The 27,985-nt window shown below is 42.7% G+C and overlaps 1 protein-coding gene across 1 annotated transcript; it reads left to right on the top strand.

The window, feature by feature from the left end:
• Positions 1-71: 71 nt before the first annotated feature.
• MFSD11 (major facilitator superfamily domain containing 11) lies at positions 72-27,985 on the top strand. The gene is made up of 13 exons (XM_025999834.2): positions 72-877; positions 1,435-1,490; positions 3,078-3,185; positions 4,356-4,435; positions 4,554-4,650; positions 5,849-5,907; positions 6,630-6,774; positions 11,820-11,860; positions 18,734-18,799; positions 20,391-20,516; positions 23,463-23,637; positions 24,315-24,450; positions 25,079-27,985. Exons 1-13 carry the CDS (start codon positions 782-784, stop codon positions 25,241-25,243), a joined length of 1,350 nt encoding a protein of 449 aa, XP_025855619.2. The 5' UTR covers positions 72-781; the 3' UTR covers positions 25,244-27,985.

The following is a 27,985-nucleotide window of genomic DNA, read 5'->3' as shown; positions in this document are numbered from 1 at the left end:
GAAACGCTCTTTCCGGCTGCGAGGCCGCACGGACGCTGTTCCCGCAGGAGGAACAGGAAGCGCTCCCTTCCAGGCCCCGCCTTCTTTTCATGGCCGTATCCGAGCTCCACGCAGCTCTTCTGCTCGGGCCTCCGCGGAAGGTTCCCGCCCCTACCAGGGGGGGTACTTCTCCTCCCTCCCCGCCCCCCCGTTTGTCCCGCGGTCTCCAGCGTTCTCGGACCCCGCTGCGACATCGCCGGGCTCCCTCCCCGCGCTTCCCCACTCCTCCGCCGGGTTCCGCTTAATAGCCCCTCCCTCGCTGGGGCGCGCGGGCTCGGCCCCGCTCCCCCCCTCACGGCGCGCCTGCGTGCCTCGGGCGGCGCGGGACTACATTTCCCAGCGGGCCGAGCGGCGGGCGCGGAGGCTGCGGTCAGGTGACCGGGTCGCCTGACCCGTGGTGAGTCAGGGCCGGCCGGGCGGGCGGGGCCGCTCCGGCCGCTGCACCTCGTCTTTGGCCCCCTTCTGCGTCGGGCAGGCCCTTCCACCTGGAGCCGCGAAGTGGTTGGCGCGTCTCGGGGCGGCAGGCCTGCCCCTGCTCGGATCGGGTCCTAGGAATGTCCTAGCCGCCCGTGGCGAGGAGTCCACTCTCGGGCCGCGATTCTGCTCCGGGAGCTGGACGCGCACCGCTTGGCAGCCTGTCCCGTGCATCTGCCGCCTCTTGTCACCGCCTCGTCTCCCTCCCCAGGATCGTCAGCGGCTTCGCCCCGAGGAGCTGCTGACCTCCGGCCCAGCCCGAGCCACAATGTCCCCGGAATCCAAAAAGCTTTTCAACATTATTATTTTAGGAGTTGCCTTTATGTTTATGTTCACCGCCTTTCAAACTTGTGGGAATGTGGCGGTGAGTTGGGATTTGTTCTCCGTCTTCCGAAGTGCCTCTCCTAACGCCTCTTCCCCCCCCCCCCAAAAAAAAACCCAATAATAAACAGTCATCGTACCTAGCAGCGCGCTGAAATTGCACCTTCTATCTTCCCACCTGCCTGTCCTGGCTTTCTGTGCTTCAGTTCGGTTTCACGTGTCAGACGGTTTGTAGTACATATTGCATCGGGTCGGGGTGTCGAGCAGTTACCGCTTATTCCTCTGACCTGACTTGGGGTCTGCAGGTTGACCTGTCATTTCGTGCCTGCATTAAGGTCCACGTTAGTGCTGGGACAATTGAGAAGGGAGCCTCAAGGCGTAGCTACAGCCCAGCTTTCCGCGCTCCCCGGGCCTCGGTTTGCCCCTTTCCTGTTGTCTAGTGCTGCTTGTCTCCTAGCTGACTTTCCAACGGGAAGCAGGGAGTATCTTGATTTTCACTTTGCCAGGTGCTTCCTTCTCCGTCCTCGGAGACAAACTTTGGTGGGGATGGGGAGGGAGACTGCAGAATGTTTTCACTGATGAGCTCTGTCTTCCACGCAGCAAACCGTCATCAGGAGCTTAAATAGCACAGATTTTCATGGCAGTGGATATACCAGGTATTGTACTCTATGGTTGGTTTTACTTCATGTATGATAGTAGTCCCCCCAAATCTTCAGAATCTCCAGCCTTAATACTGTGGTTGAATTAGGAGTTGTCTTGTCTCCACATCTGGGCCGCTTGGGAGAACGCAATCACGGTGATGAGTTTAGATTTCATGAGGAATTAAACACCGGGTTTGGAATCCTGGTTTCGGGACATAAGACCGTGTTGCGTTAGGCCAGTGGCTTCTCTGAGCCCCGTTTCCTTGCTCAGATAATGCATATAAAGCTCTTGGCACAGTGCCTGGCATTTAACAAACACCCAAGTATTGTCATAATTACATCTTCTCAGTTCTAAACAGAGCATGTTTTATAGGGTTCTTGAAGCATTCAGTCCTCCCGTCTTTGTAATTTTGTAACGATTAACATACTGTCACCAGGAGCTTTTAGATTTTTGTTGACATGTTTTGTCCCAGTTTTAGACATAGAGAAAATGAAGAGCTAAAAGGCCTTCATGAGTCAGTACATATGATTGAAGCTGGGAATGTAATGCACACATGGCTATAAACACGGGTTTCTTAATTTCTCTGTCATTAACTATAAGATGCTGACCAATCCCCCTTTCCCCACAGCTCTTATTTGGTTCTTTGTTACGTATCCTAAACCTAATCTTGTATATGACATTTGAGAATAGAGGGATGCTAACCTCTGGGGTTTTTTTTTTTTTTTTTTTTCAGATGATTAATAATACCACAGTTTTTTTTGTTGTTGTTGTTTTTGTTTTTTGTAGAGCTTTGTCTTCCAATTCCAAAGAATGTTTACTATTTAAAAGGATCATGGAAGCCAAAGAATAATTTACTTTGGGTTTGTAAATAGCATCTAGTAAATGAATTCAGGACCCTCACAGTGGTCTTAGTCACACTTTGCTACGAGACATACATACGAGGGCTGGGTCTGTAGTAGCCAAATAATATTCAAGTGAGACCATTAGGTTGAGTTAAGTAAGCTCTGGCTTAAGCAAGTGATAACCCTGTGCTTGTTATTTGTAACAGTGAAGTTTCATGCAGTTGGCAGGAGTTGTAAGCTAAGTTAGTAGAGCAGACTGGTTGACTAGAGCCTCTGGAGTGAGATTACCAGGGATAGGATCCTGGCTCCACCATTCACCAGCTCTCTAGCTTTGGCAAGACCTTTGGCAAGTAACTTAACGCCTCTGTGTTTCAGTTTTCTTTTCTGTAGAGTAAGGGTGATAATAATAAAATTTCATAGAACTGTCAGGTTTAATAAAGAAAACATACATAAAACAGTTGGCTCCGTGTTTGTTACATGTTATATGTTAGCGGTCATAATTTACTTGTTCACTAAAAGCGTATTGTCCAAGGCAAGCTGATTCAAAGGGAAATTTGATGAGATTTCAGGATTTTGTGTAAGTGAAAGCTTCAGCGTAGGGTTCAGCTTACTGATAGCATTATTGTTAATTCTGGCTAAAGAAATCAATGCTTATGGCAAAGAAAAATCTATAGACGCTAAATATATTTGAAAAAAATGCACTTTTGAGACCATGATTCAAGAGTTTTGTTTTTTCCTTTTAATGTTTTATATGTACAGCATGGCAATTATTTATGGAGTGTTCTCTGCTTCCAATTTGATTACACCATCAGTGGTGGCCATTGTAGGACCTCAGCTCTCTATGTTTGCAAGTGGTTTATTTTACAGGTGAGTAGTGTGATTTTCTTTAATTTAATTCAAACACCCTCAGCGCCTTTCAAGCATATAGTAAACTTTTCATAAGAAATTGCTGACTTGGGGGTGTGTGCCTGGCTCAGTCGAAAAGGCACATGACTTTTGATCTCCAGGTTGTAGTTTCAAGCCCCACATTGGGTGCAGAGATTACTTAAACGAAAAAAAAAAAAAAAAAAAAAAAAAATATATATATATATATATATATATATATATATATATATATTTGCTGACTTGGATTGAATAGAATACAGGCAGTATTTTTTTTTAAAGATTTTATTTATTCATGAGAGATACACAGAGAGAGAGAGGCAGAGGCAGAGGGAGAAGCAGGCTCCATGCAGGGAGCCTGATGTGGGACTCCAGGATTATGCCCTGAGCCGAAGGCAGATGCTCAACTGCTGAGCCACTGAGGTGTCCCAAATGCAGGCAGTATTTTAGGGATTTGGTTCTCTCTTTGATGCCCAGGTATTACCATATTGTTTTAATGTGATGGCGTGTGTGCATACTTGCTGTGATTTTACTATTAATAAGAATAGCATCTCAAAATCTCTTTCTATGAGAGTTGAAAAAATTTAGATTTCCCATGGAATAATCTTATTTTGTATCAAATTGATTAACAAGAATGCAACAGAGATAAACTTTGTTATTTTTATTTTTTTATTTTTTTAGATAAACTTTTTAAAAATTTTATTTTTTTCATGAGAAAGAGAGAGAGGCAGAGACACAAGCAGAGGGAGAAGCAGGCTCCATGGAGGGAGCCTGACGTGGGACTTGATCCCCTGTCTCCAGGATCACGCCCTGGGCTGAAGGTGGCGATAAACCGCTGAGCCACCCGGGCCGCCCTCAACTGAGATAATTTAAGCTTTTTTTCTGGGTCATAGAACTACAGTCCCAGCACGTGCTGAACTATTGGCAAAGGCCCATGGCAAACCTTTGTTCCATGTCCAATCTCGCAAATTCAGAATAGTGAATTAAGAAATGAGTAGGTGAAATTTGTCCCCCCTGCCCCCGCAACACTGGAGAAGTCATTTACAGGTTGACTTTTAAAAAAAGGGAATCCTCAGAATCGATTCCTAGAAGGCATAATTGGCATTCTGTATGAGGTATTGTTTGACCGTAATGCGTTGACCTGTTACATTTTAGCATGTACATTGCCGTTTTTATCCAGCCTCTCCCATGGTCCTTCTACACAGCTTCTGTTTTCATTGGAATTGCAGCTGCCGGTAAGCATCTCGATGTTTATTTTCTCTGTGTTCTGGAATTTATTTAAGAATATCGTGTGTTTAGTGTGTGAAGCTAAGTGATTTCATTCCCTTGACAAACTTTTGGTTTGAATTTCAGTGCTTTGGACAGCACAAGGAAATTGCCTGACAATAAATTCAGATGAGCACACAATTGGGAGAAACAGTGGAATTTTCTGGGCACTCTTACAATCTAGGTAATAATCCTTCTGCAGCTCAGTCTTTTCTTTAATTCTTTTGTCCCAGCATTTTTTTAGATCTTTGTTGTGTTGAAAATTCCTGTCTTCCGTGTTTGGTAACTTGAGTTCCTAGCTGCATATGATGCAGATTTAACGTTTTACAGAATTGCATGAAATGCATGGATCTGCCTTACTGGGACTCATGATTAGTAAGGAGAAAAAAATGTTAACCATAACGTACTTAGCATCTGCTATGTTTCAGGCAGAGACTTTTGGCTTCATTACTAAATCTCAGTAATCCTCACTGCCTCATGAGACCAGTAGTAGTATTATCTGTGTTCTGCAGATGAGAAAACAGAGGCTTAAAAGTGAAGTAACTGATCTGATTTAAACCATCCTTATCTGGATTCCAAAGACCACATCCTTCCCACTGAGCTGCACCTGGTAGCTACTAATGAATATATTAAAATTTAAAAGTGAGGGGTGCCTGGCTGACTCAGTCAGGGCAGCATATGACTCTTGATCTCAGGGTCATGAGTTCGAGCGCCACATTGGGTGTAGAGACTACTTAAAAATAAGTGAACTTAAAAAAAAAGTGAGATTAATTCTATCAATGCTGAATGATACAGCATATTATATATATCCTAAGTAAAAAACAAAAACTGTCATTCTGTCATCGTATCTGTCCTGAGGATTTATCCTTGTGGATATTGCCTAAAATTGTGGTATTAATATGTCTTTATAAATGCGGATGTTTCATCTGTAAGGGGGTGTATATTAAGAAACCAGAGTGTAAGTGAATGATTCCTTCTCTGGGAAAGTATGCTAAAGTATCTAATTAGATGCAGGTAACTGAATCATGGATTCCCTCTCCCCATAGATTCTTTAAAATATAGCCTTTGAGAAGTAGCATAACCTTGTTTCCAAGTAGTCATTTCCAGGTGCCAATAAATCACATGTTTCAAAGCGAGTCAAGTCTTTGAAGGGTGGTTCTGAATCAGGTCACCATCACGTGGAAGGAAACAATTCCATCTGGGTCATTTTTTCAGAAGAGGGTGGAGTCGATACTTTTAAATGATCTAAGACAGGTAGATACTTTTAAAGTCACATATGCTTTAAAAATTTCTTTCTTTAACAAATGATGGAAAAACTGCTATAAAGACTATAAATATAGAAATAAACCCTCAGCATTCTATTCTTCCTTTTCTTCCTCCAGCTTATTCTTTGGAAATCTCTACATATATTTTGCTTGGCAAGGAAAAACTCAAATATCAGGTTTGTGTCACTCACTTTGCTTTATTCACACATTTCAAAGGATAATAATAGTTTCTCTAAAAATATCCATTATTGCTCTGTTCAGATGGTCCTAATGAACCTTGCTGCCTTAAGTCCTCTCAGATTTCAGTGTTTAGTAACCTTTTCTCTTCTGTTATTAAGCTAGGGTTTTAGTTTACGACTACACTTCAGGCGGCATCTCAAGGTAGAAGAGAAGGTTATGCTATGTATGAGCAGTCACCTGTTAGACCTTTTTTTTTTTTTAAGATTTTATTTATTTTTTCATGAGAGACACAGAGAGGCAGGCAGAGGCCCAGGTGGAGGGAAAAGCAGGCTCCATGAAGGGAGCCCGACATGGGACTTGATCCCAGGTCTCCAGGATCAGGCCCTGGGCTGAAGGTGGCACTAAACTGCTAAACCACTCGGGCTGCCCACCTGTTAGACTTTTGAACCCTTGTTTTGTCTGTATGCTTCTTTAGTTAAAAGAATGATTACTTTATTGTGCTGTTTTTCTTGTGGCTTATTAGTATTTCTTTAACTGTAAGACAAAGGTGGAGGTATTCTGGGTGGTGGTGTTTCTTGTTTGAGATTTTCACTAATGCAATAAAGTAAACATTTAACAAGGAAATTCTAGGATGGTGTTAAACCACCTCTGAACATATGCTAAGTCTGGAATTGTTTGCATGTCCAGTGCTATCTGCTTTTTTTTTTTCTTCCTCCAGAGAGTGATCGAAGAACAGTGTTTATTGCCCTGACAGTGATTAGCCTTGTGGGGACAGTTCTTTTCTTTCTCATTCGACAGCCAGATTCTGAAAATGTCTTGGGAGAAGATGAGTCTTCTGATGACCAGGACCTGGAAGTCAATGAGTAAGAAGTTGGCAACATTCCTTTTTATTTGAAAATATATTCTGAGTGGATGTAGTGTAGAGATTACTAACCCTTTGTGGCCCTAACTCATCCAGGATTGGGCAGACATTAGGAAAAAGCTTTGTTTATATTTATTTATTTTAAGTAGGTTCCACACCCATCATGGGGCTCGAACTGACAACCCTGAGATTAAGAGTCGCAGGCTCAGGGCCCCTGGGTGGCTCAGCCAGCTAAGGGGTTCAACATCCGACTCTTGATTTCAGCTCAGGTCATGATCTCAGGGTCATGGGATCGAGCCCCTCCTTGGGCTCCTTGCTCAGCGGGGAGGGGGGATCTGCTGAAGATTTTCTCTCTACCTGCCCCCTTCATGCACACACACATGCATGGGTGCTCTCTCTTTCTATCTCTCAATAAATAAAATCTTTAAAAAAAAAAAAAAAAAAAGTTGCAGCCTCTACTGACTGAGCCAGGCAGGCGCCCTGAGGGAGAGGTTTTAAAGCCAGTCATATGAGAAAGAAGATGGGGAGCTGTGGGGCGGAAGAAGGGAAAAGAAGGGAGAGGCAGGGGAAAGCTTACAGGAGATCTGAGCCAGACCCCCAGGTTGTGGCTGACACATTGTCAGACCCTGGACATTAGCCATAATCCCCTTAATTCTCTGGGCCTCAGTTTCTTCTTTCAATTCAGCTGGCCTCCTGTGTGCTTTAATATACAAAGATATGGGCTTATACAGTTAAATAGAAGACAGTCTTTGTCCTTAGTTACGGTTTTTCTGATCCAGCCCTAAGATGTCTCCATGCATGTGGTATAGGTGAGTGACAGGGCTATCCACAGCTGTCACAGAAGATCCTCAGTCACACCCGTGCCCTTCTGTACTGCGATGGGTTTTTTCACTAACCTACATGGATGCTCTTCCAGAGTAGTCCAAATGGGGAAACAGGTATACAGTGCTCTATTCTTCAAAAACACTGTGCATTACCTTGAGCCTATTTTAATTATAAGTAAAACTAAAACATCACAGATGATTTCTCTGCGGGTAGTATCGAGGTCTGAGGAAAGGGGAATGAGAAATCTTTGCCAGTTTTGTTTTGCTTTGTGAATCAGTAAATTGTGAAGATGAAGTTATAGCTTTTTTTTTTTTTAAGGTTTTATTTATTTATTCATGAGAGACACAGAGAGAGAGGCAGACACAGGCAGAGGGAGAAGCAGGCTCCCCGCAAGGAGCCTGATGTGGGACTCATTCCCAGGACCCTGGGATCACAACCTGAGCTGAAGGCAGATGCTCAACCACTGAGCCATCCAGGCAGCCATTATAGCTTTTTTTTTTTTTTTTAATTTTTTTTTTTATTTATTTATGATAGTCACAGAGAGATAGAGAGAGAGGCAGAGACACAGGCAGAGGGAGAAGCAGGCTCCATGCACCGGGAGCCCAACGTGGGATTCGATCCCGGGTCTCCAGGATCGTGCCCTGGGCCAAAGGCAGGCGCCAAACCGCTGCGCCACCCAGGGATCCCCCATTATAGCTTTTTATTTATTTATTTATTTTTATTTAAAGATTTTTTTAAAATTTTTATTTATTTATGATAGTCACACAGAGAGAGAGAGAAGGAGAGAGAGAGAGGGAGGGAGGGGGCAGAGACACAGTCAGAGGGAGAAGCAGGCTCCATGCACCGGGAGCCCGACGTGGGACTCAATCCCGGGTCTCCAGGATCACGCCCTGGGCCGAAGGCAGGCGCCAAACCGCTGTGCCACCCAGGGATCCCTATTTATTGTTAAAACAGCATTGAGCATTCTGTGCCACCTTGTCATTCTCAAAAGGCCTAAAATTGTCTGGCTGTGGGATCATTAAGCATTCAAAATTTAAGCAAAAGAGAGGTGTTAATCTTTGGTTAAATGTGTTTGTATATATGTATATGTATTAAGATGATACGTATTTATATGTATTAAGATGATACGTATATATAATGTATATATATGATATATATATAATGTAAACTAACAAATATTGGGAAAGGAATCTTTGAAGAGGAATATCACAGATTCAGCAAAAATTAAAACACCTGTTGGTTTAGTAAATGTCAGATGTTGGTGCTGTGCAAAAACAGCCCATCCTTGTTTTCAAGGAACTTTGTGGATAGACAGTGGATCGTATAACTGATAAGGTACAGTGCTGAGGAGTATTGCTCAGTCCTTTTAGTATATTCTCTTCCTGAATTGTTTCCCAGACTTGAAGCTTCCTTGTTTTTATTCTATAAATAGTGCAGACTCTGTGCCAGCCCCCTTCTAAACCTGAGGGGTACAGCAGTGAACAAGACAGATAAGTCCCCGTTCTTGTGCCACTTAATTTTAGAGGGGGTATAGACAATACACATGTACAACTGCAAAGTAAGTGTTAAGGAGGGGAGGTGATGGAGGGCTAGGTGGCTCACTGAGGCCATTGCCAAGGCCAGGTAGTGGGAAGGAGTGTGGTGAGTGCCAGGGCTGCAGGGAGGCTGTGGGACTCAGCACAGGGAGGGAGTGGAAGTAGGATCATCTGCAGTAGAGAGTTAGTTCTTGGAGCAGGACTATGGCAGGACAGCAGCTTCTCTTCTTTTTTAAAGATTTTATTCATCAGAGAGAGGCAGAAACACAGGCAAAGGAAGAAGCAGGCTCCCTGCAGGGACCCTGACGTGGGTGGGACTCAATTCCAGGACCCCGGGATCACGCCCTGAGCTGAAGGCAGCCGCTCAACCACTGAGCCACCCATGTGTCCCTGCAGCTTCTATTCTTAGTGTGATTAGAAGCCATCTAAGGGAGGCATCTGGGTGGCTTAGTTGAGCATTTGACTCTTGATTTCTGGCTCAGGTTACAATCTCAGGGTCTTGAGATAGAGGCAGAGGGAGAGAAAGAGAGGAGGTAACATTTAGGTTGTAGGGGACGAAAGATAATTTTCCCTTCACTCTCTTGGGCAGCCCGGATGGCTCAGAGGTTTAGCACCGCCTTTGGCCCGGGGTGTGATCCTGGAGACCCGGGATCAAGTCCCATGTTGGGCTCCCTGCATGGGGCCTGCTTCTCCCCCTGCCTGTGTCTCTGCTTCTTTCTCTCTGTGTGTCTCTCATGAATAAATAAATAAAATCTTTTAAAAAACACTTTGTTTTCCCTTCACTCTCCTATGTTCTTAATCGAGACCCCTGTAATAAAGATTAAGGAGGGAAAAAGTACCCAGAGGTTTATTAGCACTTATGCTTCATGTATACATGAAGGAAACCCAGGGGAAAATGAGTAATTCTCCAGGATGGCTTAGAATTTAGATTTTATATGCCATCTAAAAAGGGAAAGGGGAAGAGGGATGTAGGCCTCTTACGGGAGAGTAGATGATTTGTTGGAAATATGAATAGACCCTTAGGAGACTAGATGGGAAATGTGATAGTTTGTGACACACTGTTGATGTCTGGTCTCCTCTCTTGTGACAAGAGTCAATCTTTCCTGTTTGATGAAACTCCCAGAGGTGATGTATAACAGTTGAGTTCCTTTTGGAGGATCTGTCTTGAGGCAGATGAGGGGATTTAGAGAAAGCCTGTCCCCACATTTGCTGTTTTTCGAGTGCCTGCAGCTTCACATAATCCATATACCAAAGTGGCATGTTTGTGGTGGCACCTTCTGCTACCCTTCAAAGTTGAGACCTTAAAGAGGTAAGCTAGGAGTGAGATGGGAGGGTGTTAAGAGGGCTTAGGAGGGATTGACAGTGATCTCACTCTGCCCCCTCCATCCTTGCAGGCCTCAGGGACCATCTAGTAGGATTCTAGAAATGGTTCCCTTTAATATCTCACTGAATTGAATTGGGAGTGATTTGCACCTGATTTCTGGCTGGCTTGATTGTATTTTAATAGTCTATAGAGTATATAAAACAGTTTCTACTTATTTATCTGGGGTCCGAAACGTAAAATACTACAATCCTACGCCTGATCCTATCCCAACTACAAGAGTACTGTCGGTTACTTGGAGTCTAGAGTTTTTGCTTCCAGGGAAAACGTGAGTTTTTATGGTGAGGAAGAAAGGGTTTTCCTATTGGTTAAAACAGACTACCTTTTTGTGTCGCTAATTCATATATATAAGTCACCTGTATCTCCATGAGGTTTCTTTTTTTTTCTTTTTTGTGAATAGTAGTATGTAAAGATGGCAGAGGAATGAGTATTACCCTATTGGCTGTAATCTTTTAAAAAATGTCTTTACTGGGGCACCTGGATGGCTCAGTGGGTTGGGTGTCTGCCTTCGGCTCAGGTCGTGACCCCAGGGTCCTGGATTGAGTCCCGCATTAGACTCCCTGCTCTGCAGAGAGTCTGCCTCTCCCTCTCCATCTGCTTCTCCTAGTGCTCCTGCTCTCTCTCGTTCTATCAATAAATAAAATATTTAAAAAAAAATATCTTTACCATAATCGTAGTTAACAACTATACATAAACTACATGGCCTCCTTAAATTCTTCCAGTTGCATGGTAGTGCCCCTATTTTATAAACGGGGAAGTGAAACTTAGAGGCATGAAGTAACTTGTCTAAAACCATATGATTGGTAAGTGGCAAAGCACAGCACAGACCCTGAAGCCCATGTTTTTGACCTGTAGCTTCTCTGGCACCCAGCTTTGGAGCACAGGTGCTGGTATTGCTTTCGAAGAGTTTTCACACTGCACAACTTAGTTTTGAAGGAGTCAGAATAGAGGGAAATGGAGTTCTTATAAGCTGTTTTTACAGTATGAGAATAGCAGGGTGGAGGAGATTTCTGTTCTGCCAGAAGTATCCTTTCTGCAGAGGACAGGCATGCATCTGTGCTGTCAACTTGGTATGAGAGAATGGTGTTTGTTAATAAAGAGCCACACTGGTGGCACTTTCACCTCATTCTCTGAAGCCAGGACAGGGTCCCATCGGGACACCCTGGAGCGAGGAGCATTGCAGGCAGTGGAAATATTTGCCAGACTATGCAGGGAACAGAACTTTGATGAATGTCAATGAAAATATCGCATTTTTGTTCTCTTTTCAGTTTTCAGAGGAAAACACTTTTTGTTTTACTTTTTCAGGTCTGCCCAGAGCACTATGGGAAAAGCAGTAGATGCCTTTAGTAAGTATTTTCTGTGCCTGAAATGCGAGACCTGTTCAGGAACACCTGCAGCGTTTGCCTTTACCCCCTTCCCTGGTAACTCTGGATTGACGATCCCCCAGGGTTTTCGTGTTTTCAGGTATGCCCCACTGCAGGGCAGTAGTTTTCTCAGTCAGTGTCTCTGTAACTGGGGGCCGCACAGGACGGATGGTACCCTGACTGCCTGGCCTAGGGCCCTGTGAGGGAGGTCCAGGGAGGTGCGGAGAGCTTGGGGGCTGGAGCTAATTTACACCAGCCAGTGAGGACACACAAACCATCTCCTTAGAACTCACTGGGAAGAACAGCTAGGCTTGTCTGTGGAGGGTTCTTCCTCGCTAAACCTCCCTCCACGTTTCTTTTGTATTATTCTCAAAACCACTCTGTAAGTGTCCTAGAACACAGGCCTACCATTCTCTCCATTTTATAGAAGAGAAGTTTGAGGCTTAGAGAAATTATCTACCCGGGGCAAATAGCTAGTACATGGCTAAGGTGGGACTTGAGCCCAAACTCTGACAGGCCAGGCCAGCGATTCCCATTATGGCCATCTTGTTCCTTCTGAAACTGGCAAGCATGGCTTCCAGTTCTCATAAGGCCTGATATGGGCCAGTTCTTTGCTTCTCTTAGTCTCTTTGTCTCCCAAGGAGAGAGAATCTGATCACTATCTAGTGGGATGCAGTTTTGGGGGTCATGTTGTTTCATTTAGGCTCCTGGGCCTCATACACTTCTGTGCTTGTGGCTAGACTATAGGTTGCCTTGGGCTAGAGTGCCAATTCTTGTTCTAAGCAGCCATGGCCTAAGTCAGATGACAAAAAGCACCCAACTTCTAGCCAATAATTCCTGTAGTCTCATTTTCTAGAAAAGACTTATGGGTGTGGTAGTCTTGAGTTCCCAATGTATAGTATATTATTGTTTGGGCTGTTTAATCAGACTTTTTTTTTTTTTTTTAAGATTTTATTTATTCATGAGAGACAGAGAGAGGCAGAGACATAGGCAAAAGGAGAAGCAGGCTCCCTGCAGGGAGCCTGATGCGGAACTCGATCCCAGGAACCTGGGATCATGCCCCAAGCCAAAGGCAGATGCTCAACCACTGAGCCACTCAGCTGTCCCATAATCAGGCTTTTATTATATGTATTTCTTATGTTTCCAGAACACATTCGTAATGATACAGTATAATTAAAAGGATGTAGCCAGACTGTCTCCCAACAAGATGGGAGGTCACCACAGTCAAAGGTCCAGCTTTGAGCTTTGCAGGCCTAGAAACGCATTTGTCACAAGTCAATTATTGATCAGAGAGACCAAAGGGGAAAGGGCTCAAGCGAAACAAACCACAGAAATCTCAATTTAGCTATTTATGATGGTGTTTAATATTTTTTAGTGAGCCCCTTCATAGATTTTCCCTTCTTGGTGTTCCGTTCTTGGTCTAGAAAACCACGTTGGCTTACTTGGTGAGCACGGAGTCAGGGAAAGGGAGATTGATGACCTCCAGTTTTATGAAATGATCCGTCCAGCCTTGGTAAGGCTTGATGCACCCTCCGGACACCACTACCAAACCCCCGATCTCCCTGGCTGCCTGTTCATACTAACCAGATTCAGGATGTCCTTCCTGGATGTATGAACTTCGTCTCAACTTCTCTTTCTGTAAAATGAGGCACTAACACAGCAGAGGCCGCATGGTTTCATCATAGAACTAGTTGGTTGCTCCACTGGGTGCTGGAGTGATAGGATGTTGAACCATCTAGTTTGAATGGGGAGAAAGAAGGAACAGCCAAAGAAGCAAGTTGTGTAAGGTGCTACAGGGCAGGAAAATTTAGGAGCTGGTTCCTGGGCCCTTGGGAGGAGTATGAGGTAATGAGGTAACAAGCCAAAGAGAAGACAGGAAGCAGACTGTCCAAGCTTTAAATAATCTGTCTGTGGGGTGGGGGGCTGTGTTTCATTTTTTATTAATCGTCACATTCCCTCTGTTGATGCTGTGGTGCATGTTGTATAGAAAAGGCTCCTGATTATCTGAAAAGCACGTCATTTCTTTTTTCTTTTTCTTTTTTTTTAAAGATTTTATTCATGAGAGACAGAGAAAGAGGCAGAGATGCAGGCAGAGGGAGAAGCAGGCTCCACGCAGGGAGCCCGATGTGGAGCTCCATCCCAGGACTCCAGAATCATGCCCTGAGCCGAAGGCAGATGCTTAACCACTGAGCTACCCAGGCATCCCAAGAGCACTTCATTTTTTAACCAAATGCGTATGTTTGATGAGATTCTAGAAAAAAAATTTAAGATTTTATTGTTTGGGAGAGGGAGAGAGAGAATGGGTGCACGTGCAAGCAGAGGGAAGTAGCAGACTCCTGCTGAGCAGGGATCCCTCCTTGGGGCTTGATCCCAAGACCCCAAGATCATGACCTGAGACAAAGGCAGATGCTTTACCCACGGAGCCACCCAGGTGCTCCAATTCTAGAAAATTTTTAAAAATTTATTTTTTGGTCTTGAGGAAACAATTTTGAAGTTCATCTGGAAGAATAACTGAGAATAGGGGCAGCCCACGTGGCTCAGCAGTTTAGCACCGCCTTCAGCCCAGGGTGTGATCCTGGAGTCCTGGAGTCAAGTCCCACGTCGGGCTCCCTGCATGGAGCCTGCTTCTCCCTCTGCCTGTGTCTCTGCCTCTCTCTCTCTCTGTCTTTCATGAATAAATAAATAGAAAAATCTTTTTAAAAAAATAACTGAGAACAGCCAAGAGAGTTTTGGAAAAGGAGAACTTTCCTTTAATAAATATTAACGTTTATCATGAATTCATTTGAACACTTTGGAATACAAAGAGCAGTGGAACTGGTTTCTAGAATCAGGCCCATGTCCATAATACTACAAATTGTAGTACTTGATTGTACTACAAATACAATAAAAGAGATTCTTAAATAAAGTTAGGGAGTGGAGTGTATAGGAAAATAGACTCGAACGTTATATCTTCTTGCATTCCAAGTGGATTCAATGTAAAAATGAAACTAGAAAAGTAATCCAAGAAACCGGTTAGAGAAAAGCCTTGTAAAAGCAACTTATGCAAACATTAAGAGAAAAGGTGCCCTTTGGTTGCTTAAAATATAAAACGTCTGTCAAAACAACCTATGGGGGACACCTGGATGGCTCAGCGGTTGAGCATCTTCAGCTCAGGATGTGATCCCAGGCTTCTGGGATCGAGTCCCACATCAGGCCCGCTGTGGGGAGCCTGCTTCTTCCTCTGCCTGTGTCTCTGCCTCTGTCTCTCATGAATAAATAAATTAAATCTTAACAACAATAACCTAATAGACTTAAAATGATAGGGAAGACATTTGCTTAATAATGAGAAATGGAAATTTGAAAGTTTTCCATCAAATTTTAAAAGATAAAAATAATTGGCCATGTTATCGGGAGTATGTACTTACAGGGATAAGACCACATTTCTGATAGGAAGATATATTTATATTATTTTCTGAAGAACAATCTGTCAGCAAATATCAGAAGCCTTAGAAATGTTTGTGCCTTTATCCTGGCAATTCCACTAATAGGATTATCCTCAGGAAATAATTAAGAATTTTTGTCAAGATTTAATGGCTAAGATGTCTGTATTAGTGAGAAACTGAAAGTAATTGAAATATTTCATAACAAGGCATCAGTGCATCTATACAAGAGATTATTCTAGCCATTAAAATGATCTTGGTGAATGTTAGAAAATATTTATTATGTGAAAACAAATTTTAAAATAGTATATATAATGAATTTTTCTATTAAGTTTTTTTTAAGTCTGGAAGGAGATCCATTAAACTGTTAGATTATACTTTTTCTCTTAATAGAATAGGTTTATTGAATGTAATTCACAGACTGTACAATCTAAGTGTACAACTCGTTGGCATTTAGTATATTCACAGGGTTGGGCATTCATCACTACAGTCAATTATAGGACTTGCTCTTCACCCCAGAAGAGATTACTATACCCATTAACATTCACTTCCCATTTTCTCCACTACCCCGATCCCTCACCCTAGGCATCCATTAACCCACTTTCTGTCTTTTGACTTGCCTCTCCTGTCCTGGATATTATTTTATATACATGGAATTGTGCTATACGTGCTTTTTTGTGACATGTTCCTCTTACTTAGGATTTGGTTTTATGGTCGTGGTTTTGAGGCTTATCCATGTTATGGCATGTTACAAAGAATGGAGTGTTTGTAGGCATCATGAATAATGCTGCTGTGAACATCCATGTACAGGTTTTTGTGTGGATGTACATCTGCACATCTCTGTGTGTGTATCTAGGAGTCATGGGATTGCTCTGTCTGTGGTCGCTGTTTAAGCTTCTGAGGAACCAGCAAATGTTTTCCCGAGTGGCTGCACCATTTTACGCTCCCAGCAGCCGTGTCTGAAGGTTCCGGTTTCTCCACCTCCTTGAGTCCTTATCTGTCTTTCTGATTCTGGCTGTCCCAGTGGGTGTAAAGTGGTGTCTCATGGTTTTGATTGGCATTTTCCTGATGGATAAGGGTGTGGAGATTTTCACGTGCTTGTGGTCATCTGCATCATGTCTCTAGAGAACTATCTATTCGAGTCCTTTGCCCATTTTTTATGAGTTGTCATTTTATTATGGAGTTGTAAACATTCTTTATATATTCTAGATAGAAGTCTCATATAGGATTTGCAAATATTTTCTCTCATTCCTTAGGTTGGCTTTTCATTTTCTGGATAGTATCTCCTAAAACACAGAAGTTCTAAATTTTTGAAGAAGATTGATTTACCTTTTGATTTTTACCTTGTGCATGTGTTTTTGTTGTCCTGAGGTCCTGCTTGGCCCTGGATCACAAAGATTTGCTCCTGTTTTCTTCTAAGAGTTTTAGTTTCCACTCTGACATTTAGGTCTGGGATCTATTCTGAGTTCATTGTTGTGTATGTTGTGAGGTAGGAGTCCAACTGCATTCCTCTGCCCGTGCCACCTTGTTGTGCTGCTGAAAAGACTGATCTTCCCCATTGAATTGTGCTGATTCTCTTGTCTAAATCAATTGACTGTAAATGTAAGAGTTTATTTCTAGATGCATGTGTCTGTCCTTACCCTGGTACCATGCTCCGCTGATGACTATCAAACTTTGAAGTTGGAAAGTGTGACCTTCCAACTTTGTTCTTTTTCAAGATCGTTTTGGCTACAATGGGCCCCTTGAATTTCTGTATGAATTTTAGGATCATTTTGTCTATTTCTGTACCTAGATGATGTTGTGTTGTTGTTTCTGTCATCTTTTTAGAGCTGTTGTGGATTCACAACAAAATTGAGGAAGAGAGTTCTCCAATGCTCCCTTGCCCCTCACACATGCACAGCCTCCCCCACCAGAGTGGCGCATTTGTTACAGTTGATGTCCCTGCTACATTCACACATCGCATCACCACCCAGAGTCCACAGTTTAACATGAGGGTTCACTCTTGGTGTACATTTTATGGGTTTGGATGAATGTATGACGATAGGTAGTCACCATGATAGTATTATTCTAGATTGTTTTAAAATTTCTTTTTGTAAATCTTCTGATTATCAGGCAGCCCAGGTGGCTCAGTGGTTTAGCACCGCCTTCAGCCCAGGGCCTGATCCTGGAGACCTGGGATCAAGTACCACGTCAGGCTCCCTGCATGGAGCCTGCTTCTCCCTCTGCCTGTGTCTCTGCCTCTCTCTCTCTCTCTCTCTGTCTCTCATGAATAAATAAATAAAATCTATAAAACAAAATCTTCTGATTATCCAAAAACAGACATGGTTTGCTAATGTCATTTTTTAAAATTAAAAATATTGTTTTAAACTTTGTATTGACCAGGGGTGCCTAGGTGGCTCAGTCAGGTGCCTTTGGCTCAGATCATGATCCCAGAGTCCTGGGATTGAGCCCGACATCAGGGTCCCTGCTCAGTGGGGAGCCTGCTTCTCCTTCCCCTGCTTGTGCTCTCTCTCACTCTCTTTCTCTCAAATAAACAAATAGAATCTTTAAAAAAATAAAAATAAGCTTCATATTGGTCATATATTTTTTCGTGAAAATGGTGAAAATGTCATACTGCATTTAGTCTTACTACATTTCAGTGAGGTTAGATAAAAAAAATACCCTCTTCTGCATGTGGCGAAATTCAGGACAGAGCATTTGTGTCTTGTGTAACTTCTGTAGTCAGCAGTTGAGCAAGAACTAAAACCTGGATCCACTATTCACTTAGGAGTAGTTTAAATCTGGCCTTAAATTATGAAATGTAAGCAGGTTCAAAGAGACAGTTAAAATGTGCAGTTTTTAGACATGCATTTTCCTTTGCTGATTTCCACCATATCGAACAGCATAAAAACAGATGTTAAAGTAGTCATAAGCAAATATGCAGAACTGAAGTTTCGGTCCTCAGATCCAGAGAACTGAGAATCACAGGAAATGGTGTGGCAGCCTCTGTGCGGTCAGCAAGCTCCCTCGGTGACGATCTGGAGTCCAGTCTTCAAGTCGCTCTGTGCCCTCTCGTTCCTCTGAGATGTTATTGCTTTGCCAGCCATGGACTCCTTTAGGCTAACCCTTGGTCAAGTCTGTTGAAAGAGTCATGTTTTATTTGATTCTATTTCTTTTCTCTATTCCATGGTTTTTAGTTTTTGTTTTTCTTTTAATTCAAGCTGGAGAATATGGTGGGGGAAAGGCCACTCTAGAATGTATTGAAGCAGTTGAAATAAACACATTATTTACAGGGCAGATTTTGTTCATCCCTTCAGCATCTGAATCCTTAACCTCAGTGCCACTGTACTTGTCTACGGCGTTACTGGCAAGGGGTGTCCGGGTTAAGTAAATGTTTTAGGATTTTTGTTTAAGTACGATCTAATTAAGCACTCCTGAATTGTTTTCTTTCTTACAGGAAAATCTCTTAAGCTGTGTGTCACCAAGGAGATGCTCCTCCTTAGCATTACAACTGCTTATACAGGTAATGGGATTAATGATGGGGTTTTCTGTGGCTACTTTATGACAAAGGGTGGAAAACAACCACTGCATGATTCTTTCCCATAGTTCTGTGTACTGACAGGGCTCAGCTGAGTGGCTCTGATGGTCTTAATCGAGGTTTCTTATGGGTGCTATTAGAGGCAGCTGGGGCCACAATGTCCCTATAGTTCCATTTGCATGTCTGAAGGGGTCAAGTGCAAGGCTGGGGGTCTCTCCGTCTCTGTGTCTACGTTGTCTCTGTGGCTGCATGACCCCCTCCCACATGATCCCTTCCTTCCAACCTGGCGGGAAGGCCAGATGGCTTAGAGGCCAAGTGCAAAAGGAGAAAGGGCAAAAGGAGAAACTACCAGATTTTCTTTAGGCTTAGCCCTGGCATGAGCCTAGTATCACTCTGCATTTCATTGGTTAAAACACATCACAGGGCCAGCCCAAGTTCAGTGTAGGAGGATTCTGCACAAGGGTTGAACCCTGGGAGGCACAACTGATGACTTTAGGGCAAAATAGAACACTACAGAAAATAATCCTGAGTAACCTTGTAAGTTTTTATAGATTCATATACTTCCTAATGAAGTAGAATGAGCTCTGTGGTTTACCCTGGGTCATTGGAGCACTCTCAGATCTTCAGAATGATTAGGAGATTGGTTTCTTTTTTAAAAGTGTTAAGAAAAAAAAGTAAATTAAAAAATAAGTGTTAAGGGAAAAAAGTGCTATAATGTGCCAGCAATTACTTTTGCCTTTATTTGCCTTATAGGTATGAGCATCTTTTTTTGAGAAATAGAAAAAATGGTAAACATCTTTAAAATTCAGAAAGTTTTTGTAGCCTTGAGGAATGTAGAAGATCTAATACTGATTGGCCTTAATTTTTTAACCCTAATTTTTAAAATTTATTTTTCTGGGAAAAAGAGTTTAACGAAAACATTGTGCCTTTGAGCAAGGTGAATGGTATGCGTTGGTTTGCCAAACCTACATTCCTATTAATCTTAGAGAGCTGTTAATAAGGGCAACAAACACTTTAGAAATCACTAGTACAGACTTTACATATGTACTGCCCTCTGTCCATCCCATCTCCACGCAGAGAATCGTTTTTGTTTTTTAAGATTAATTTATGTATTTGAAAGAGACAGCATGTGTGTGTGTCTCTGGAGGGGGACGGGGGCGGGGCAGGGAGAGAGAATATCTCAAGCAGACTCCACAGTAAGCGTGGAGCTCCATGTGGGGCTTGATCCCAGGACCCTGAGATCATGACCTGAGCTGAAATCAAGAGTTGGGTGCTTAACCTACTGAAGACACCCAGGTGCCCAAAGGACTTAACAGAAGAGTTAAGACAGAGAGCAAAGACACTCTTCCGTCTTTGCTTATTTGAGTTGTGTATTTTTATCTGAAATACATGGCAACTGCCATCTTGAAGTTAATTCCATTTCATCAGCTAGATAGCATAAAACTGATCTGCTTGGGGGGAGTAACATGTCAGGCTGAATGAATTTTATTGTGTACATATATAATTCTGCTAGCCATGAGGAAAAACCAGGAATGGAGATTGTGAATGTATAATTAAATCTGATTTTTTTCCTTAGGTCTGGAATTGACTTTCTTTTCTGGTGTCTACGGAACGTGTATTGGTGCTGTAAATAAATTTGGAACAGAAGAGAAGAGCCTCATTGGACTTTCTGGCATTTTCATTGGCATTGGAGAAATCTTAGGTTTGTTAAAAAAGCGTTTTTGCATGAAATCACTTTGTTGTAGTTATAGATATTGTAAGTGTACTTCACCTCTTTACCCTTGAATTTTAATTACCTTGCTTATTTTCACCCAGACAGGTATGTCTTTTTTTATGATCATCGTTCTAAGAAAACTATGTTTGCCATATAATTCACAGACAAAACCATACATAGGAAAACATACAGTCTCTTCCAGCATTTTTCTTAAAATACTTAGGGAAAGTATCTTCTGAATCTCTGACACAAGCTGGAGGTCCAGTGAGACAAGTCACTTCGAACTTCTAAGTATTGGAGTTTCTGTCAGACTTCATAGGCCCAAGGTCTCTCAGTCCCATAAAGATGCCCTCACTTCAGATGCCACTTGCCAAGAATCCCAGGTCCCCAGGCTACCTACATTTCTGTCTGACTTGGCTACGAATTTGTAGGTTCCCATAAACCCCTAGGAAAATGCTATATTTACTGTTAAAGCTCATTATAAAGAATACAAGTGAACAGCCAGATGGAGGCACATACGGCAGAGTCCAGAAGGGTCCCGAGTACAGGAACCTGTGTCCCCGTGGAGTCAGGATATATTACCCTCCCAGTATGTGGATATGTTCAACCAACCAATCAGGGTAGCTCTCCCAAACCCATCATTTAGGGGTTGTTATGGACATTTCATTACAGAGGCAAAGTTGATGAGATCATTGGCCAATGGCGATTGAACTCAATCTCCAACCCTCTCCCCTGCCCTGAGCTTAGGGGCTAGGACTGAGGGTTCCAACCCTCTAAGTAAATCTTGGTCCTTCTGGCAACCAGCAGCCATCCTGAAGCTAGCTAGTCCACCCCTAAACCCCCTCAGCAATCACCTCATTTGCATAAGCTCTGGTATGGTCGGGAAAGAGTAATAGAGAACAAACAGAAGACACGCCTGTCACTGAGGACATTCCCAGGGTCCTAGGAGCTCTGTGCCAGGGAGGAGGAGGGACAAGGCAAAGACCAACATGGATTTTTACTGTACCACATTAGGTATTCTTTTTTTTTTTTTAATGTTTTTTTTTCAAATTCCAGTTAGTTAACATGCAGCATGATATTAGTTTCGGGTGTACAATGTAGTAATTGAACTTTTCGTCCCACTCATGGCGCTCAGCACCATGCGTGCAGGTATTCATCCTTCAGCCACACTGGCTCGATCCCTGGAACAGTGTGTTGGACACCATCCTGTAGGAGGAACTTACCAATTCATCACATACTTATGCCTCCATTGTATGACTGAGACTCCCTGCCCACATGGAGCTTCTGGCCTTAGGGGAGAACATAGACAATAAACCCTCCTAGGACCCTTGGAGTGGCCCGCGGTGATCAGCATGTTGACAAGAGCAGACGGCCTTTTCTTTCCCTGCTTTATTGCCCACACCTGGAACCGTACCAGGTGTTTATGTAGAATATGGTTACAGTAATTATTGTGATGTTTTTGCCCATTCTAGTATCTGTAATCGTTCTGGGTTGTTTTTAAAATTTTTTACAACTTTATTGAAATGTAACTCACATGCCATATACATCACCCCCTTAAAGTGTATGTATGGGTCAGTGTTTTTTAATATAGTCACAGGTTGTGAGTCATCCCTACAATCTAATTTTAGTACATTTTTCTTGCCCTTCTGCAGGCAACTGCTAATGTGCTTTCTTTAAAAAAAGAAATGTTTATTTCTTTAAAACATACTTTAAAAAATACATTTTTTTATCAGTAGACAATATTTAATTGTACAGATATATTACATTTTATTTATCCGTCCATCATTTGATGAACATTTGGGTTGTTTCCACTTTTTGGCCATTATAAATAATGCTGCTGTGAACACATATGTATATATATATATTTTTTATGTGAAGGTGTGTGTTCACTTCCTTTGGATATATAACTAGCACTGGAATTGCTGGGTCATATAATAACTCCACATTTGCCTGCTTTTTCTCCTCATAACGGAGCCTGCTTTCCTGCTTCTTTGCCTGAGGTACTAGGCAAAGAAGGTACTTTGAGATACCAGACTTTGTGAACTTCACCTAGTGGGGTGCTGGACATTTTTGTATTCTTATAAATATTCGTGAGCTTTATTCTTGGCTACAGTTCATTTACTTGGAAACAGTATGACTCTTTCAGGGCTTGCTTTTAAGGTTTGTTGGACAGGACCAGAGAAGTGCTCAGACGAGGGCTAAATCTTCCTTGCTGTTGAGGGAAGACCGTTCTGTGCACAGTGCCTGTGAGTCATAAGATTTCCTGTCTGGCCAGGGGGATGAGGCACTTTTCCCAGCCCAGAGCGTGGCACTAATACATCTAATCCTGCTGGACTGTTCTTTCTCGGGCCTCTGTTAATTTACTCACAGTATGTGCCAATCAGCACTTAGGGAAGCCTCAGAGCTGTAGATTTCTAGAATTGTCTCTGTGCAGCTTTCCTTTCTGATAGCCCATTCTGGAACTCTGTAGCCACCTAGGTATCCTTGGACTCTCAGCCCCATGTCCTCCACTCAGGGCCTATGGGTCCACCTGCCCACCTTCAGCCCAGCTCAACTTCTCTCTAGACCTGCAGCTGGGCTCACCTCCTTCACTTCCTCTCTGAGAGATTATTGCCCTTTGTTGTCTGGTATCTTGTATCTTCAAAATTACTGCTTCAGATTTTTGGTATAACTTTTTTTGGCAGGTGGTAAATCCATTCCTTGTTACCCCTCTGACCCAGAAGTCTGTTCTGATTTTTAACATTTCTTCTGCTTCAATGGTTATTTTTTATTTTTAATATCCCTTGATTAAATTAATTGTTGGCTTTTCCATTTTAATTTTTTTTTTCAAAAAAAAATAAATAAAAAATAATTTTTTTTTTTTCAGAGAACCAAAATTTTGATTTATTAATCTGGCCTTGGGGTTTTCTCTTCTCTACTTCGTTGGTTCTGTAGGTGGAAGCCTCTTTGGCCTGCTGAGCAAGAATAATCGTTTTGGTAGAAATCCAGTTGTGTTGTTGGGCATCCTGGTGCATTTTGTAGCTTTTTATTTGATATTTCTCAATATGCCTGGGGATGCCCCTATTGCTCCTGTTGAAGGAACTGATAGCAGTGCTTACATCAAATCCAGGTATAGTGACTGTCATTTTTATAGTAATTTAAAGAAGGGTGGGAGGTAATGGGTGGCTAGATATTCAGAATGGAGCAGTTAATCATTTTCTGAAAGTCTGTTCTCTCTATAAGGTCATCTGTCAAATGTTAAATGAATAAGCCAGAATTAGTTTAAGTAGGAGCTCATAGAGAATCCCAAGTTATTTTTGTAATTGTCGATTTTAACCTTTCAGCCCACTGAGTGTTTTTTGTTGATCTATGACAGAGCATATAAGTATCTGATGAGCAGATTTTATAGGTCTGCATTCTGAGCAGTGAAGAACAGTGAGGAGAGGGTAGGCCGTCCCGTCCATTCACAGTTGGTTATGTCCGTTTTGAGGATCTTACTTTCTTGCACTCCACTCCAATTCATTATAGATGTAGAATTTATGTCCAGATCCACCATGCAAGGGTGGCCCTGCCCGAACCCATTGTCTGCTCCCAGATAGTTCATAGACCAGAGTTTGCTCAGACTGTCACGGTGAATGCGTTTGAGCATAAATTGTTACTCCATGGAGTCTGGTATTTCTTCTTGTTTCTTAGTGTTTATAACGTGTGAGTGAAATGCTCTCATGGGGAAGTTGCTTTTACATTTGAGATGGCTCTAACAAATATTGTTAAGAGTACTCTTTCTAAGTTCATTTTCCTCTTCTGCAGCAAAGAAGTTGCCATCTTCTGCAGCTTCTTGTTGGGCCTTGGGGACAGCTGCTTCAATACCCAGCTGCTTAGTATCTTAGGGTTTCTCTACTCTGAAGACAGTGCGCCAGCCTTTGCAGTCTTCAAATTTGTGCAGGTATGCCAACATTGTGTTCTTGATTGTTCCCAAATGAGAGTCGGGGCATCCTTTAAAGCGTTTCTGATTGGACTTCAGAAGCAGTGAGGGGTGTGATTTTCTTTCCCCTGCTGTGTAAGAGATTTTCCATTCTGGTCTCAGTGCTCAGATTAGAGCCTTTCTGTCTAAGTACCAGAGTCCCTTCGTCCTGTAGATAAGCAGGTTTCTGGCCGGGTGATGTTATTTCATTACCGAGTTTCTCACAAAATCCGATTTGATCTATTTATTTTTAAAGATTTTATTTATTTGAGACAGAGAGCAAGTGGGCATGCATGACCTGGGGGAGGGGCAGAGGGAGAAGCAGATTCCCCCTGCTGAGCAGGGAGCCTGATGTGGGGCTCGATCCCAAGACCCTGAGATCAGGACCTGAGCCAAAGTCAGATGCTTAACTGATTGAGCCCCCCAGGCGCCCCACAAAATACTGTTTTCAATACCAGATTGCCGCTTGCTTGATGGTTGCTGGCCTTTGCACGTTTGTGAGCTGGTGACTGACAGAGTTCCCTCTGGGCGGTGCCGAGGGTGGCAGGGCTCGCTGGGGCACGGTGGGGTCCTCTGTGTGCATCTTCTGACCTGTTTTGTTTCTTCTCAGTCCATCTGTGCGGCCGTGGCATTCTTCTACAGTAACTACCTTCTCCTTCACTGGCAACTCCTGGTCATGGTGATATTTGGGTTCTTTGGGACCATTTCGTTTTTCTCCGTGGAGTGGGCCGCCGCCACCATCGTGGCCCGGGGCTCTGACTACCGAAGCATTTGACCCCGGGGCGCCCAAGAGGTGGGGCGCAGCTTCTGGTGGCGTGGCGGAGCGAAAACTCGGCTGAAGAAGCCACCTTTCCTTTCCGCGGAGTGTTGGATGTTGTTCAGGAAGGAAGATCAGAGAATTAAGACTGCTCAATCTGCCAGGGTTGGTGTTCAAGTTTACAGATATTATCTATTTAAAACAAGCAGAATAAGGGAAACTTGTTCTGTCAGTTATAATCGTTCAGAGATAATGTTTTTCGATTCCTATGTGTCGAGTTCCTTATAATCATGTTCTAGAGTGTAAATGTTTTCTTCGCCCTCCTGTTCTCATTGAAAGATCCTGCCCTGATTCAGAACACTAGGCCGTATGGCAGATGAAGATTCTTGCTGGGCATGGGGTGTGTGCTACTATGTAGTAATAGGGAGCATATGCCCACCCCACGTATGTGTCTGTGAACGACATTTCAATAAATTGTGAGATGCCTTAGTGGAATCTTTGAAAAGGTTTGCACTTTCTTCCTTCTTTAACATTTTGGTTTGATGAGTTTTCCTACCTTGTCATTTGTAGCAAGGAGTAGCTAATTATTATAAAATGAGGTAAAAATTGTCTAAAGTTTTAAAAATGAATCTAACATGTAAACGAACAAAAACTCTTTTAAAACAACAACAACACATATTTACCAGAGAGGATTTTTGCTAGTATTTTCCTAGAAGATGCAATGCAAAAAAAGGGGAAGGGGTACATGTAAGCTGTTGCGTGGTTGCAGGTTGCTGTCTGTCACAGAGCAGACACCATTCCTCATGTGTGTCTGGGATGCAGCATAACTGCCTGGGGGGATGTTTAAATGGACGTGTTCACTTTCCTCTGTAGGAGCTTGCTTTACAAATTCTTTCTAATCGACATATAATTCAGAAACCATGAAATTCACCATTTTGAAGTGTACAATTTAATGTTTCTTCTTAAGTATATTCACAGGATTGTACTGCCATCACCATGATCTAATTCTAGAACATTTTCATCACCCCAGAAAGAAACCCCTGCCTTATAGCAGTCATCCCCCATTGTCTGGCCTGGCACTAGCAAACACTACTCTCCTGTCTGTCTCTGGATTTGCCTATTTGGAATTTCTTATGAATGGGAGAGCTCACTTTTACCTAAGATATTTACCTGTACAAATGATGAGTTTTACGGCAAGGTAAATTCAGCCAGGAGGACAGCTAATACCTTGTTTTCTATTTTTTTTTAATTTTTTTTAAATTTTTTATTTTTATTTATTTATGATAGTCACACACAGAGAGAGAGAGAGGCAGAGACACAGGCAGAGGGAGAAGCAGGCTCCATGCACCGGGAGCCCGACGTGGGATTCGATCCCGGGTCTCCAGGATCGTGCCCTGGGCCAAAGGCAGGTGCCAAACCGCTGTGCCACCCAGGGATCCCTTTTTTTTTAAACCTAATAGAAATTTGGAGATTTTTATAGTTGGCCTACAAATCTGAAGAAATTCAGTAGCATGTGATTTTCAGACTTGATGGCATGTACTGCAGGGAGTCAGGAAACTGTAGTTACCTAGACTCCTTAGAGAAATTTAGTTTGTGTGGAGCACCAAACTCTTGTTCCAGGTAGTATAAAGTTTTGGTTTTCTTTTTCAAAGTTGAGATAGATAAACTCAGTTGTTTGTTGATCCTGTATAAATAATTTGTAAATGCTATTGCAGAATTAATACAAGTGGTTTTATTGTCTCTGTAAGCACATGACTGCTTACCCAGGTGTATTTTCTATCATGGTATAACAGATGACCCCAACACTTAGCTATTTAAAATGACAAACACTCTCACAGTTCCATGAGTCAGGAATCAGTGTCACTAGGCTAGATCCTCGGGTCAGGATATGTCCCAAAGCTGGGCTGGGCTCAACTGGGAAAGGACCCACTTCTCAGCTCACTCTTGCAGTTGTTGGCGGGAGTCAGCTCCTCGCAGGCTGCTGGTTAAAGATCTCCGTTTCTTGTGGCTGTTGGCCAAAGGCCACCCTCTGTTCCTTGTTACAGGGCAGCTCACAACATAAAAGCTGTCTTCGTCAAAGAAAGCAAGCAAGAAAAGCCAGAGAATGCTAGCAAGACAGAAGTCACAGTCTTTTGTAACTTAATCTCAAAAGTGACATCCCATCACTTTTGCTGTATTCTCTTTGTTAGATGCAAGTCACTAGTTCTGGATGGGATTACACAAGGGGTTAGCACCAGGAGTCAGGGATCCTCTCTGGACCATCTTACGAGGCTGCTTATCATACCAGGCTTAAACTCTCTTATATTTAAGCTCACAGTGGGCCCTGCATTCCCACATCACTCCTTCTCCTGGGCTCTTGCTCCATTTGCTCATAATGGATCTGCAAAACGAGGCTGGCAAGAGGTTAAGTAGCTTCTGTTAATGACACAGCATACTTTCCTCCAAGAAAGCTGTAGCATATTGTCTCCACTAGGAGGATTCCTGGTAACTCTGTCAAGAAGGAAATGAAATAGGAGATTCATAGTCAAAAACATGACTGCATCCCACAGATACGTGCAATCATACTCAAAGTTCTGTACTCACATTGTGTTTCCCAGGATTTTGGTTTTACTCAGTTTTTTTTTTTTTTATGTCTTTAAGTAGTGTTGATCTTGGCGGGATCTTTAGATGATGGGTAACAATAAGCTCATCTTTTAAGTTTTTTTCATATTTGAGTTAAAATGTGACAATGAAATAAAGAGTTTAATTTTTATACTTGTA

The sequence above is a fragment of the Vulpes vulpes genome, chromosome 2 (genome assembly GCF_048418805.1).
Source record: "Vulpes vulpes isolate BD-2025 chromosome 2, VulVul3, whole genome shotgun sequence".
NCBI lineage: Eukaryota > Metazoa > Chordata > Mammalia > Carnivora > Canidae > Vulpes > Vulpes vulpes.
Note: the sequence above shows the minus strand (reverse complement) of the source record. Positions and strands in the feature narration are given on the sequence as shown.